The sequence below is a fragment of the Stenella coeruleoalba genome (assembly GCF_951394435.1).
Source record: "Stenella coeruleoalba genome assembly, chromosome: 9".
Classification (NCBI taxonomy): Eukaryota; Metazoa; Chordata; class Mammalia; order Artiodactyla; family Delphinidae; genus Stenella; species Stenella coeruleoalba.
Window position 1 is genome coordinate 83,426,690 of NC_137155.1, and position 14,174 is coordinate 83,440,863.

General features: G+C 38.7%; 1 protein-coding gene across 3 annotated transcripts in view; it reads right to left on the reverse strand.

Moving 5' to 3' along the window:
- Window positions 1–14,174, reverse strand: part of COPG2 (COPI coat complex subunit gamma 2) — a 131,135-nt gene that overhangs the window by 38,550 nt on the left and 78,411 nt on the right. For all 3 annotated transcript variants that reach the window (XM_079931401.1, XM_079931402.1, XM_079931403.1), the window contains 8 exons: window positions 7,373–7,468; window positions 6,829–7,072; window positions 4,385–4,460; window positions 3,437–3,540; window positions 2,825–2,950; window positions 1,783–1,845; window positions 1,185–1,324; window positions 450–621 (listed from right to left, as the gene is read on the reverse strand). In XM_079931401.1, coding sequence (XP_079787527.1) covers window positions 450–621; window positions 1,185–1,324; window positions 1,783–1,845; window positions 2,825–2,950; window positions 3,437–3,540; window positions 4,385–4,460; window positions 6,829–7,072; window positions 7,373–7,468 — 1,021 coding nt within the window. The remainder of the gene's footprint in view (window positions 1–449; window positions 622–1,184; window positions 1,325–1,782; window positions 1,846–2,824; window positions 2,951–3,436; window positions 3,541–4,384; window positions 4,461–6,828; window positions 7,073–7,372; window positions 7,469–14,174) is intronic.

Below are 14,174 nucleotides of genomic sequence, written 5' to 3' on the forward strand. Positions count from 1 at the left end.
GAGACATACTCTTAGACACTTGCCTCGTGTTACAGGACCCTTAAAAACAATATATTTTATGATGCCATGGATCTACTAAATAAAAAGTCCTTAGGATGCCCTGGAAAGAAACATCAGGGAGAAGTAGGCCATGATCCTTCATAGGAGACATCAGGTATATGAACCCTCACTAGTGGTGACACTGTTCCAACAGAAAGTTTGAGTTCCTTTTTGGGCTACCACTGTATACATCCAGTTTCTGTTTTATAATTAAATGTCCAGCATATTTTACTCAGAAACTTGGTTATAAAATTAGTATTTCTGTAAGCAGTAACTCATTTTATAAATATACCATCATTTAATTCCGGAAAAGAAACAAATTCTTGAACCCCAAACATCTGTTCAGACATTTAAGAGCTCAAGTGGTAATGCACTCTTAATCATATCTCTTCCATTCTGTGTGTTATTACCTGCTGTAGAGTCATCATCAGGTAAACGAACAAGAGTGTAGCATATTCCTGGTTGATTATAAGGTAGGCTGGGGACTGGGATACAACACAGCACTTCATAGGAATCTGATGGTTCCACCTGCACTGTCACTTTCTCCAGTAGCTGGTCATTGAGAGTATTGGTACAGTCAAACTGAAAAGTCAGCAAATAGGAAAGTTATGAAGGAGAAGAACTGTTGCAAGCAAGTTGTTCCTTCCCACCCATAACCCACGACTGAGTTCTGGAACCCTCTATACTTTCTAAACACCACGCATGTCTCCCCCTAAGATTTTTCCTGAGGCAACGAGGATAACCTTATTCTTGAGGTCTTTTTTGTTTATATTAACCAGTGTTTTCCTCCTTCCTGAGACGGAGTTCTACCAAACAAGATGGTAGAAGTCTGATAGCTGTCTGAGAACCAAACTGAAATCCAAGTTCTTGGAATGACACACTTATTTTACCCTGATATTAAATGATGACTATTTTTTCCACAGGTTATCCTTTATGCTATCCAACTTCTTCAGACATTTCAGTTTTATGTCTTTTTAAATTTAAATCATCAAAAGCTACCCATCACATCTCTACAGCTATGGAGTTAGGAAAGAAAACCAGATATGCTGCTAAATTTGCTTCTCTATAAAAGGAACTAGAATCATAAACTAAAAGGGGATTAACACTAAACCCCTTACTGGAGCCAGTTCTGGCGCTTATCTCACCTGGAACACAATATGATTGGTAAACATGTGCTTGATACAACGAACAAAATATTCTGTCTCTGCTTCTGTAAGTTGAACAGGCTCAGAAGACTTGAACAAGGGTCCTAGATTCATAAACTCAGGAATGACAGCCAGTTGTTCTATCAAGAAAAAAGGAAAGAAAAGGAGGAGGAAAGTAAGAAGACAGGGAAGACATTACTCTGGGTGTCTAAAATGTCTTAAGTTTCCATAGTCTTACTAATAGTTGAACACTCAACTAATGTGTCCCCAAGCTTTAGTGAAATAATCTTTTAAGTAAGAGTTTATACACTCAATTACTAAAAGCAACAGACAGACAAACTTAATTCCTAATTTCATAGAATTTGAGTTCCCTGATACAGAGTAAGAAAAGCATTCTCCGTAAGCTGGCAACTGGAAATTGGAAAGTCCCACAGACTCCAGGTAGCGCCCGCAACTGTAAGCTAGGACAATCAATATTCAGCCATACAACGAGCTCCCGTACTGAGAATTAATCAAATTGAACAAAAGTAGTGGCCTTCATTATACTTACAATGCCTCGGGTGCTAGGCTACTGCTTCTACACATCAAATCATCATACCTTGGAAAATGTCTTGCCTGGAAGGAGCCAACTTCTCGGGCTTAGTAGCCATCAGTGTGATTTCTACAAAGACAAGTATGAGCAATCAAATGAGCTTCCCTCCTACTATCAAGCCAAACATGCAGACAGGAGATGAGGACAGAAACGTTAAGCAGATAAACATAAGGTGCTATTGCTGAATCATACTGGGAGGTTCTCTGTCATCTTTTTTGGAGGAACACTCAAAATGTATTTAGTGAACATATTTTATGAAATAATAAAGTAAGTCCTAAAAATACAAAATTTGCTTTAATGAACCGAAATGTTTTTTTTAATTACTCTTAAAAGGAGGAACACTTTATAAAACAAATCTCGTGATTCAAACAGGAAAAACTACTTATATAGTACCAACAAAAAAACCTGAAAATGTTGAAAGCGTAAGCTCTTTCATTTTTGGTTCTAACCACTACACACTTTGTTCCTTTATTTTTTTAAGCCTCCAACAGAAAAATTAATTAAGACGTTAACTAGTATCGGAAAATAGAAATAAGAGGTGACAGCACAATTACTGCTCTGAAACACATGGTGACAACTAACTTCAAACGCTGTAACACTTAGCATTAAAAAAAAAAAAATTTCAACCTGAGTCACAATTCATATTCTTGCTTTCATGAGAAAACCAGGGAAAAAATTTTAAAACCCTAATTTAAAAAGAATCATCCAGGGGGCTTCCTTGGTGGCGCAGTGGTTTAGAGTCTGCCTGCCGATGCAGGGGACACGGGTTCATGCCCCGGTCCGGGAAGATCCCACATGCCACGGAGTGGCTGGGCCCGTGAGCCATGGCCGCTGGGCATGCGCGTCCGGAGCCTGTGCTCCGCAACGGGAGGGGCCACAACAGTGAGAGGCCCGCGTACCGAAAAAAAAAAAAAAAAGTATCATCCTTCTTAGTTCTGTAAGATTAGAAGCAGTGACCATTAAAAGAAATATTAAAGAAAGTATGCTAACAGTGTATTTTATTGGTGTAAAACTACTTATACATAGAAAAACTAAGTGTTCCCCTTACCTGCTTTCTGTTCAAAGACAGCAGCCATAGCAAGAGGAATAGATTTCATATCAAAGGGCTTTTCTGAAGGCTCCAGTGTGTACTGGTGTAAGGCTTTCTCCATCCCTGGTACAGAGACTGTCAGACCTATGAAACAGAAAACTCTCAGCACTACTTCTTGCCAATCCTAGGACCCAGATAGGCCCAGATTTGTAATATTTATCTAAGCTTTCTAAAGAAAACTATAACCACAGATTTTATAACCTAAATAATAAAAAATAAAGGCTCTTATAATTCCATCCAAGGAAGCATAGGAGCAGAGCATAGGAATTTTCAACAAAATAGAAGTATCTTCCAGAAAACAAAGCAACAGAGACACATGGAAACGATGATAGCATAAGGGAAAAAAGGTAAACCCATCCAAGAGGGAGCTCAAGGAGGACCATGAAAAAGCAATATTCTTTGGGCTTTTACATACTTTAGGTCTCCCTAGAAATGGAAGTGCATTCAAAGACAGAAACCAAGCATTTTGCCTAGTGAAGCCAGCTCATATGCAAATCATCATGGATATGCTTCTCAGACACCATTTGTGGAACAAAAGTGTACTTGTCTCCATTCTTGGCTCTCACTGACCATTGAAGATATAGGTAGCATTCAGCGCCATCTGCCTCTGCTGCAGCACATTCAGATAGAAGGTAGCTCTATCCCGTACCTCATCATCAGTATCCATCATACACCTGTCCAGGGATACAGAAGATACATGTCACAGCACCGTAATGATTTCCAATAGCTTTACCACTATACCTAAAGGACACGATCCAGGCCATCTGATACTGCCTTTATAAAAGAGCTCAACAACAGCCAACGGTGGATCCTAAAATCTCTACAAATACCGGGTACTGTTCTCAATTGGTAAAGAAATGGTGTCATTATGAATCAGAAGCACTACATAAGTAGGCATTAAAATAATTAGGAAGGACACAATAACATAAGATAGCAGTTTGGAGTCTATTCTTGGATCTGCAACCACATGACCCTGGTAAAGACTTAGACTTCGAATATAATTTAAAAATGGTAATATTATACTTTCCAAGGATACTAAAAAGCATTCCGAATCCAGGCATGGATATCACTCAAATGGCAATTTATTTGATTTAAACCAGCCAGCCTTTGGCTTGTAATTTTTCTGCTTCAATTACAAGATGTAATCACAGAGTGTTTGCTAAAGCAAGTCTTTTCCTCATCAAATAGGGAGTCAAGGAGACCATGAAAAGCTGGTATTTTCAACTCTACATAGTGAATCTCTTTGAAGTTGGCCCCTGTTATACAAATTGAGGCACATGTATTTAAGTCACTTCCTCAAAATTATGCAAGAGAAATTAGAAGTCAAATTTTACATGTACTTAGCACATGCAAAATTACCAGAAGAATAAGAAAAATGCCATTTGCCCTGACTCCATCAGCTCTACTCTTAGGTCCTGCAATGCGTTTTGATATGGTACAATGAGGAATTCTCTATTCAGCCACATGGCATTCTTATTTTAAAAAGAAAAGAAAAGAAAAAGACATTCTTTTAATTACCTTTGTAAGAGTACTAGGATACTTGGGAGAAGATTCTCATTCTGAGCCCCAAATTTAGCCAAAGCACTCACAGCAGCTGTAATGGAGCATAAAACAAAACAACATGAATATTGGCTTCTCAGAGTCAAGCAGTAATCATTAAAAAAAAAAAATTAGAGGAGTTTCCCCGTGTTCAGTTGGAATAAACTCTTATTGTTTTATTGTGAGTTTCTTGATCTTATTTCCTTGATCCATTTAAGCATAAATAGAAATCAGCAGGCCCAAGAGAGCTCTGAGTAAGAAAACCCACCATGCATTGAGGAAAAAGGATCATATGTATTCCTTATATGAGCTATCTTCCAGTCCAGCTCCTTATAAGCTCTAATCTTAAACAACCAGCCCCACACATTAAAAAACAAAAACCAAAACCCAAAACTCTATTATTAAAAGTCACTGTATCAACAGAGGTTTACTGCTTACTTAACCTTTGTCAGGAGTTGTGCTAGATGCTGGAAGCAGAAAGACAGAAGACATCAAGGAGTTGTACTCCAGTGGGAAAGACAGGTAAGTAAAGAGGTAGTTACAACATAGCACAGAAAGTCCATGGTAGGACTATATCCAGGGTACTACGTGAGGAGATAAAGGAATGTAAGTCACAAGTGGAGAAGGAGGAGACAGACAAGGAGTTGACACTTATTGCTTGAGCTAAAGTCTGAAGAACAAATACAGTTAGCCAGAGGGAAAAGGCAGGAAAAGAGCATTCGAGGGAGAGAGAATAAAAAGTACCAAGGCCCTCAGGCCAGACAAGAAAGTGTGGCAAGATCCTGGGACTGGACACAGCTGAGCAAGGCTGAAGCACTAGACCTGTGCTGGAGAGCAGGAGAAAAGTGAGAGACTAGAGACAAAACAAAATTCGGTTATGGTTCAACCTCAAGGCTATTATTAACGGGTGTTAAATACAGGATGAATCTGTGTATTTGTAGCAGAGTGTACTACTCTAAATTTGTGAGATTTTATGTCTAACGACCACTTTGGTAGCAGAGTGTGGAGAATAATATACTGGATATGGGCGAAACTACAAGCAGTCAGACTAGTTGGGCAACTGAAATGGATGGGAGCCTAATGCAGCCCTCAGGAAATCTACGAAAAAAGACAATGAAGAAATGCATTTTGAGGAGACAGAATGGAAAGAACTTTGCCAAAGGATAGATGGGGGTTATAAAACAATGGAGTAAGGTTCTAGCCTTGCAACTGAGTGGATGATATAGGTGAGGATTTCCGTTTGGGATAGTTTGAATTTCAAGCTGAATTTAAAGTGCCTTAGATAGCCAGACGTACAAGTTCACGAAAGAGACTGCAATGCCACAGCATATCAGCAGAGCTCTGGAAATGATCACCAGAATGAATGTGTATGTTGAGAAGACAAACCCCTAAGGAAAACTAACGTTTTAAGGAATGGAACAGAAGCTCTATAAATAAGACTGAGGAGTGATGGAAAGATGCAGGCTATTGTGGAAACCAAGGGAAGAGAGTTTCATGAAGTGTTTAGGCAACAGTACATCAAATTGACTGAGGTGAACAAGGGTAAGAACATTAAAGTGTCTAACTTGATTTTCCAACTAGCTTATAAGTAATTTCCAAAAAAAATAGCTTCAGAAGATTTTTAAGGGAGAGAGCAAGATTATAGTGAGTTGAAGAGAAAATGGAGAATAAGTTCATAGGGGCAGCTAGTAATAGCTCCTACAAGGTTACATAACAGGGGGAGTATGGTCAGTAGCTAGTGAGAGACAATGGATCAAAGGAAGGCTTATAGTTTTAACAGGGGAGATTTGTACCAGTTCACATGCTGAGGGGAGGAGGAAGTAAAAAAAACCCTAAGACCTGTTTAAAAAGTCACTTAAAAACTACAGAGGGCTTCCCTGGTGGCGCAGTGGTTGAGAGTCCGTCTGCCAATGCAGGGGACACGGGTTCGTGCCCCAGTCCAGGAGGATCCCACATGCCGCGGAGCGGCTGGGCCCGTGAGCCATGGCCGCTGAGCCTGCGCGTCCGGAGCCTGTGCTCCGCAACGGGAGAGACCACAGCAGTGAGAGGCCCGCCTACCACAAAAAACAAAAAAAAACAAAAAAAAAAACAAAAAAAAACACAAAAACTACAGAGGCAGAAAGACACACAAATTTCACAGACATTCATACTTATGACCATAACTCGGAAAAAATGGATGACGCCATCATAATCTTCCGTCATACCGAAAGTCAAGGGTTATTTGTCTCTGATACAGGCAGAAATCAGGATGGAAATTGGAATACAAAGAAATAGCTGTACATCTGGGGCTTAAGTGTGCTCCAAGATCCCACCATCAAATAGACGTTGCAACTTCATTTTCCAATTTCATTACCACCCCCTTGAGTTAATAAGCATTTCACAAGATCAGCAGTTACACCATTATTAGTGTTGCAATGACTCACCAGCTCTGACAGCCTCATTCTCCAGTACCACCCTATTAAAAATAAAGCGGATATACTTGGAGGGGACAGGCGTTCTGGGGCCCTCTTTGCCCAACAAATGTAGAATCTTAGTAGCCAGAACAGTGTGTTCACAGTCCTCGATGAATTCACAAAGGTGGGCTAAACCTGCCTCTTTACTGTCAGGGTTCTCTTCCACAATGCTGATTATGCAGTCCACAATGGCTCGCTTATATTCAAAGCCTCCCTGGCAAAAGAGAAAACTGCCATTCATTCTGAGGACACTTTTTGGAGAAATGCTTATACTCCAAGGCTCATGCTATAACATTCAGATTTCATTTCCCTTCCCATATGAAAAAAACAAAAGCATTTTTTTCCTCCAAGTGGGAAAGCCAAAGCAATATAGCATGTCTAGTAATAAGACAGAAAACAGAATTAGGCACACTATTTGAGATGCATACTGAGATGATAAAGAAAGCTGCTTTAAATACTACGGCATAAGAATTTAAGAGAGCAACTTCACATGATTAAAAAGTAGTGCACCTACGTCATCTCGGAGCATGTTGGAGAGGAAAGTCATCATGACGCTGTGCTTTCGAGGGTATTTCTGACAGAGAGCACTAATTGCCTGTACAACCACCACCTATAGAAAGACAAACAAAAAGGACATGCACCTTTATAATGACTGTACAACTACCACCTAGAGGAAAACACAGAAAGGACGTTCATCTTTATAACTTTAGCTACTTATGTACTGTAAGCTAAGAAAGCACTATAGTTAACTAAAATAACAATACTGGTTCTTCATGAAAGATAAGCAAAAGAGACCTCAGAGGAAAATAAAAAGCAATGTAAAAATGAAGTGTATTCAAGAGACCCCAGGGCTTCCCTGGTGGCGCAGTGATTGAGAGCCCACCTGCCAATGCAGGGGACGTGGGTTCGAGCCCTGGTCCAGGAAGATCCCACATGCCGCGGAGCAGCTGGGCCTGTGCACCACAGCTGCTGAGCCTGCGCTCTGGAGCCCGCGAGCCACAACTACTGAGCCCACGTGCCACAACTACGGAAGCCCGCGTGCCTAAAGCCTGTGCTCCGCAACAAGAGAGGCCACTGCAATGAGAGGCCTGCACACCACAACGAAGAGTAGCCCCTGCTTGCTGCAACTAGAGAAAGCCCGCGAGCAAGCAATGAAGACCCAGTGCAGCCAAAAATAAATAAATAAAATTAACTAATTTAAAAAAAAAGACCCCACCCCTTTGCTCCAAGCAAATGAGCTTTGAGCATATTTTAAAATTTTACATTTAAAATTTTCACATACAAATTTTAAAGTGAACAGTAAAGATAAAAAGCTTAAGGACTCATTTCCATAGAAGAAATAGAGAAAGTTACCAAAGAACTATTTCACAAAATGGTTTCTAGGAAATTTTTACCACAACTTTAAAGACCAGTGTCAAGAAGTAAAAAGAGTGTGAAATTTTACCCTACTTGCAAGTTAACAGGTTAGACTGCTACAATTTCATGGATGCTAGAAGAATACACAAGAATCCTGGATCAGAGATGAAAGACAGTTATTTAATGACAGCAGAAGCAGTAGCCAGGATATCAGCATTTGGGGATCAGTTTGCTAAGCCCCAGTTACCATAGGACAATGCAAAAAGGGCCAGATAATACTTGAGCCCACAGTAGGCTGCATTACAGGAGATTTTGAGATATGGAACTTGAATATTTTACAGTGGGCAGTAAGCATGCCAGTCCTCTATTCAGAAGGGAAACATTACCTTTATTATACTAGGCAATAAGCATGTTTGCTTTTGCTCTAGAGGCAGGACTAGCTGTATCTTCTAGGGCTGTATGGAAACCGGCCATTTACTACTTTTAGGGAGATGCTGTATCTTTTGAGACTGGAAGAGATCTTGCACTACACAAAGGGGACAAAACTGGTACAGTAGGAAACAAAGGGCAGTTAGTGCCTAATTTGCCGGGTGTGCAGAAATGCAAGAAATTTATGGAAGACTGGAGAACTGTCTGCCAACCAGATAGTCCCAAATCTATATATGTTGTTTCAGAGCATAGAAAATGAAAGAAAACATCCACAATCTTTTATGAAGCATTGATATATAAACCTAATAAAGATGGTATACATACAAAAAGAAAAATTACAGATGGAAATCATTTATGAACATTGATGCAAAAATTCTAAGTGATACATTAGCTAACAGACTCCAACACTACAGTAAGAAAAGAATATGCCATGATGAAATGGAATTTATACTAAGAATGCAAGAATGATTCAACATTAGAAAATGAATATCATTCATCAATATTAATGAGTCTGAGGAGAAAAATCATGACTATATCCATAGATGCTGAAAAACCTTTGATAAAATCCAACAGTCATTCCTAATAAAAATTCTTAAAAAAATAAAACAGGAATGGACAGGCACTTCCATTTTACACACACACACACACACACACACACACACACACACACACACACACACCCCTCAATCGTACTGCCAGCATATTACTTAATAGGGAACCCCAAGAGTCATTTACTTTAAGGTCAGAAACAAAACAAGGATGCTACTGTCTCAACTGTTATTTGCCATTATTCCAGCACTATTAGCCAATGCAATTAGATAGGAGAAAACAATTAGAGGAATAAGAATTAGAAACTAAAAGACAAAACTATCTTTATTTACAGATGATATAACAGTATATCATGGAAACCCTAGAGAATTTATGAGAAAACTAACTCAATAAAATAATTCAGCAAGGTAGCAGGCTGTAAAGTTAAAATGCAAAGATAATACTATTCATATACACAAATAATAACTAGTTAGAAAACACAATGAGTAAAAAAAGATTTATAACAGCAACAATAAAGTACATAAAAGAATTTTTAAAACATTCAAATCTAATATAAAAAATACTATAAAATATTCATGAAAGGCACAAAAGTAGACTTGAACAAATTAAGAAATATCCCTTTTCTTCATTAGGATATCTCAACATCATTAAGATATTTGTTCTCCCCTAAGAAAACTTATAAATTTAACGTGATCCCAATAAAAATGCCAATGAGTTTTTTTTGTTTGTTCATTTTGTGGTTTTTTGCCGCACCATGCAGCATGTGGGATCTTAGTTCCCTGACCAGGGATCAAACCCACGCCCACTACAGTAGAAGCACAGAGTCTTAACTACTGGACTGCAGTAGTTAAGTTACTGGACTGAAAGTCCCGAGATTTTTTTTAAATGAAGCTAGACAAGTTAATACTAAAATTCATAAGGGAATATAAACATGTAAGAACAGCTAGGGAAACAATGAAAATAAAGAGCTATGAGAGGAGACTAACAGATATTCAAACATCCTTACAAAGCTTCTATATTTAAAATAGTGTGTAGTACTGATACATGAATAGGTAAAGAGAACAAAAGAACAGAATAGAAAGCCCCCAAATAGACCCAAGTACATATGGAACTTTAGTATATGATAAAGGTAATATCTCAAATACTGGACAAAGACAGACCTTTAAATAAAATTTGGGGGGGCAACTGGATAGTCATTGGAAAAGGATAAGATTAGATCCACTTCTCATTTTACATACAATAATAAAATCCAATGGATCAGAGATTTACATGTAAAACATGAAAATATACATATACTAGAAGAAAACATGGGTGAATTCTTACACCCATTCAGATTCTATAGTCTGAAGGGAAAGGCTTCCTAACTATTACTCAAAGGCCCAATGTAATAAAAGAAAAGATCAACAAAAGAAGATGTGGCACATATATACAATGGAATATTACTCAGCCATAAAAAGAAACGAAATTGAGTTATTTGTAGTGAGGTGGATGGACCTAGAGTCTGTCATACAGAGTGAAGTAAGTCAGAAAGAGAAAAATAAATACTGTATGCTAACACATATATATGGAATCTAAAAAAGAAAAGTGGTCATGAAGAACCTAGGGGCAGGATAGGAAAAGATGCAGACCTACTAGAGAATGGACTTGAGGACACAGGGAGGGGGAAGGGTAAGCTGGGACAAAGTGAGAGAGTGGCATGGACATATATACACTACTAAATGTAAAACCGATAGCTAGTGGGAAGCAGCCACATAGCACAGGGAGATCAACTTGGTGCTTTGTGACCACCTAGAGGGGTGGGATAGGGAGGGAGACACAAGAGGGAAGAGATATGGAGATATATGTATATATATAGCTGATTCACTTTGTTATAAAGCAGAAACTAACACAACGTTGTAAAGCAATTATACTCCAATAAAGATGTTAAAAAAAAAAAGATCAACAAATTTGACTACAAAAATTAAAAACTTGTGCATGACAAAAGACATCATAAGGAAAGTCAAAAGACAAATGACAAACTGGGAGAAAATATCATAACACATTTCACAGATGAAGAATAAATATCCCTAATATACAAAAAACTTTAACTGAGGAAACAAAAGACCAAAAATCTTATAGAAAATGGGAAAAAGATGTGAGCAGACAATATTAAAAAAGAGATATTAAATGATCTTTAAAAATATGCAAAAATGTTTACCTTCCCTCATCATAAAACAAATTAAAATTAAAACTACACTGAGACATCCTTTCTCACCCAACTGATTGGAAAAACTTCAAAATACAATATATGTACTCTATTGGTAAGGCTATGGGGAAACTGGCACTCTTTCGCACTCCTGGTAGAATTTAACATTCTCTACAAAACTACGTATTTATTTACCTTTCAATCTAGTATATGAACTTCTAGGAATTTACCCTGAGGACACACCTCCAAAATTTCAAGAAAACACATGCAGAAAGTTATCCACTGCAGCATTATTTGTAATCACAAAATACTGCAGACTATCTAAACATCCAAGCATAGGAGATTCATTCAATAAACTATATTACAAAATGACCTTCATAACCTCCCAAGGTTTCCCAAATATTCAAAATGTCTACTTGAATATACAGGCTACATTTGTTTTTTAAAAGTAGATAAATACAAGAAGAGAGTAAATAGAGTCAGCTATACCTCTTGACTGAGAATTAAATAAAAATGAAGGAATAATATCTTTTTACTTTAATTCTTCTAACTGAAATTTATTGCTATTTTGATTATCTCTGACACATTCTCACCAGTTTTCTTCAACACTGTATTGGAAGTCCCAGTCATTTTAATAAGGCAAGAAAAAGAAAGGAAAGGTATTTGGATTGGAAATGAAGTAAAAATGTCTCCATTCATAGATAACATGACTATTTATATGGACAATCCTAAGGAATGCATATAACAACTACTAGAACCAATAAGGGGACTCAGCAAGGATACCGAATTATGGGAGAGTTAAAAAACAAAAAAGAATTTTTTTTTTTTTTTTTTTTTGCGGTATGCGGGCCTCTTACTGTTGTGGCCTCTCCCATTGCGGAGCACAGGCTCTGGACGCGCAGGCTCAGCAGCCATGGCTCATGGGCCTAGCCGCTCTGCAGCATGTGGGATCTTCCTGGACCGGGGCATGAACCTGTGTCCCCCTGCATGGGCAGATGGACTCTCAACCACTGCGCCACCAGGGAAGCCCCAGAAAACTATTTTTAATATACTAGTAGCAAACAATGAAATAGAAATGTTAATAAAATGGAATTTAAAAAGCATAAAATATTTATACATAAATTTAACAAAAGACGTGCAAGACCTCTAGAATAAATGCTATAAAACACTGCTCAGGGAAAACAAAGAAAACCTAAATAAAGGGAGAGGTACACCATATTCATAAACTGGAAGAATAAATAATATTAAGCTATCAATTCTCCTCAAATTGATTATAGATTCAACACAACCCCCATCACAATCCTAGAAGGCTTTGTTTTACAGAAATTATAAGCTGGTTCTAAATTGTATATGGAAATAGGAACTAGAATATTAAAAAAAAGAAGGACAAAGTTGGAAGACCACACATTTAAGAGATACCATAAAGCTACATTAATCGATACAGTGAGGTACTGGCATAGGATTGACAAATAGTTCGATAGAATGTGATATGGATCCTAGAAATACACCTACAATTATATGGTTATCTGCTTTTTAGACAAAGATGCCAAGGCACACCAATGGGGAAAGAGAAGTGTTTTAAACAAATTATGCTAGAATGAGTGGAAATCAGTATGGAAAAAAACTGAACTTATCACACACAAATATTAATTCAAGTTGGATCATAGACCAAAATGTAAAAGCTAAAACTGTAAAACATTTACAATAAAACATAGGAAAATATCTTTAAGACTTGGAAATAGACAAAAGATTTTTAGGACACAGGAAGCAATAACTGTGAAGGAAAAAAATTAATATATTAGACTTCATAAAAATTTAAAACTTCTGCTCATCAAAAGACACTGTTAAGAAACGAAATAGGGAACTGAAACAAGATGGCGGAGTAGAAGGACATGCTCTTACTGCCTCTTGTGAGAACACCAGAATCACAACTAGCTGCTGGACAATCACTGACGGGAAGACACTGGAACTCACCAAAAAAGATACCTCACATCCAAAGACAAAGGAGAAGCCACAATGAGATGGTAGGAGGGGCGCAATCACAGTAAAATCAAATCCCATAACTGCTGGGTGGGTGACTCACAGACTGGAGAACACTTAAACCACAGAAGTCCACCAACTGAAGTGAAGGTTCTGAGCCCCATGTCAGGCTTCCCAACCTGGGGGTCCGGCAACGGGACAAGGAATTCCTAGAGAATCAGACTTTGAAAGCTAGTGGGATTTGACTGCAGGACTTTGACAGGACTGGGGGAAACAGAGACTCCACTCTTGGAGGGCACACACAAAGTAGTGTGTGCATCGGGACCCAGGGGAAGGAGCAGTGACCCCAGGGGAGACTGAACCAGACCTGCCTGCTAGTGTTGTAGGGTCTTCTGCAGAGGAGGGGGGTGCTGTAGATCACCATGGGGACAAGGACCCTGGCAGCAGAAGTTCTGGGAGTACTCCTTGGCATGAGCCCTCCCAGAGTCTGTCATTAGCCCCACCAAAGAGCCCAGGTAGGCTCCAGTGTTGGGTGGCTTCAGGCAAAACAAACAACAGGGAGGGAACCCAGCCCCACCCATCAACAGTCAAGAGGATGAAAGTTTTACTGAGCTCTGCCCAACAGAGAAACAGTCAGCTCTCCCCACCACCAGTCCCTCCCATCAGGAAACTAGCACAAGCCTCTTAGACAGCCTCATCTACCACAGGGCAGACAGCAGAAGCAAGAAGAACTACAATCCTGCAGCCTGTGGAAAAAAACCACATTCACAGAAAGATAGACAAGATGAAAAGGCAGAGCGCTATGTACCAGATGAAG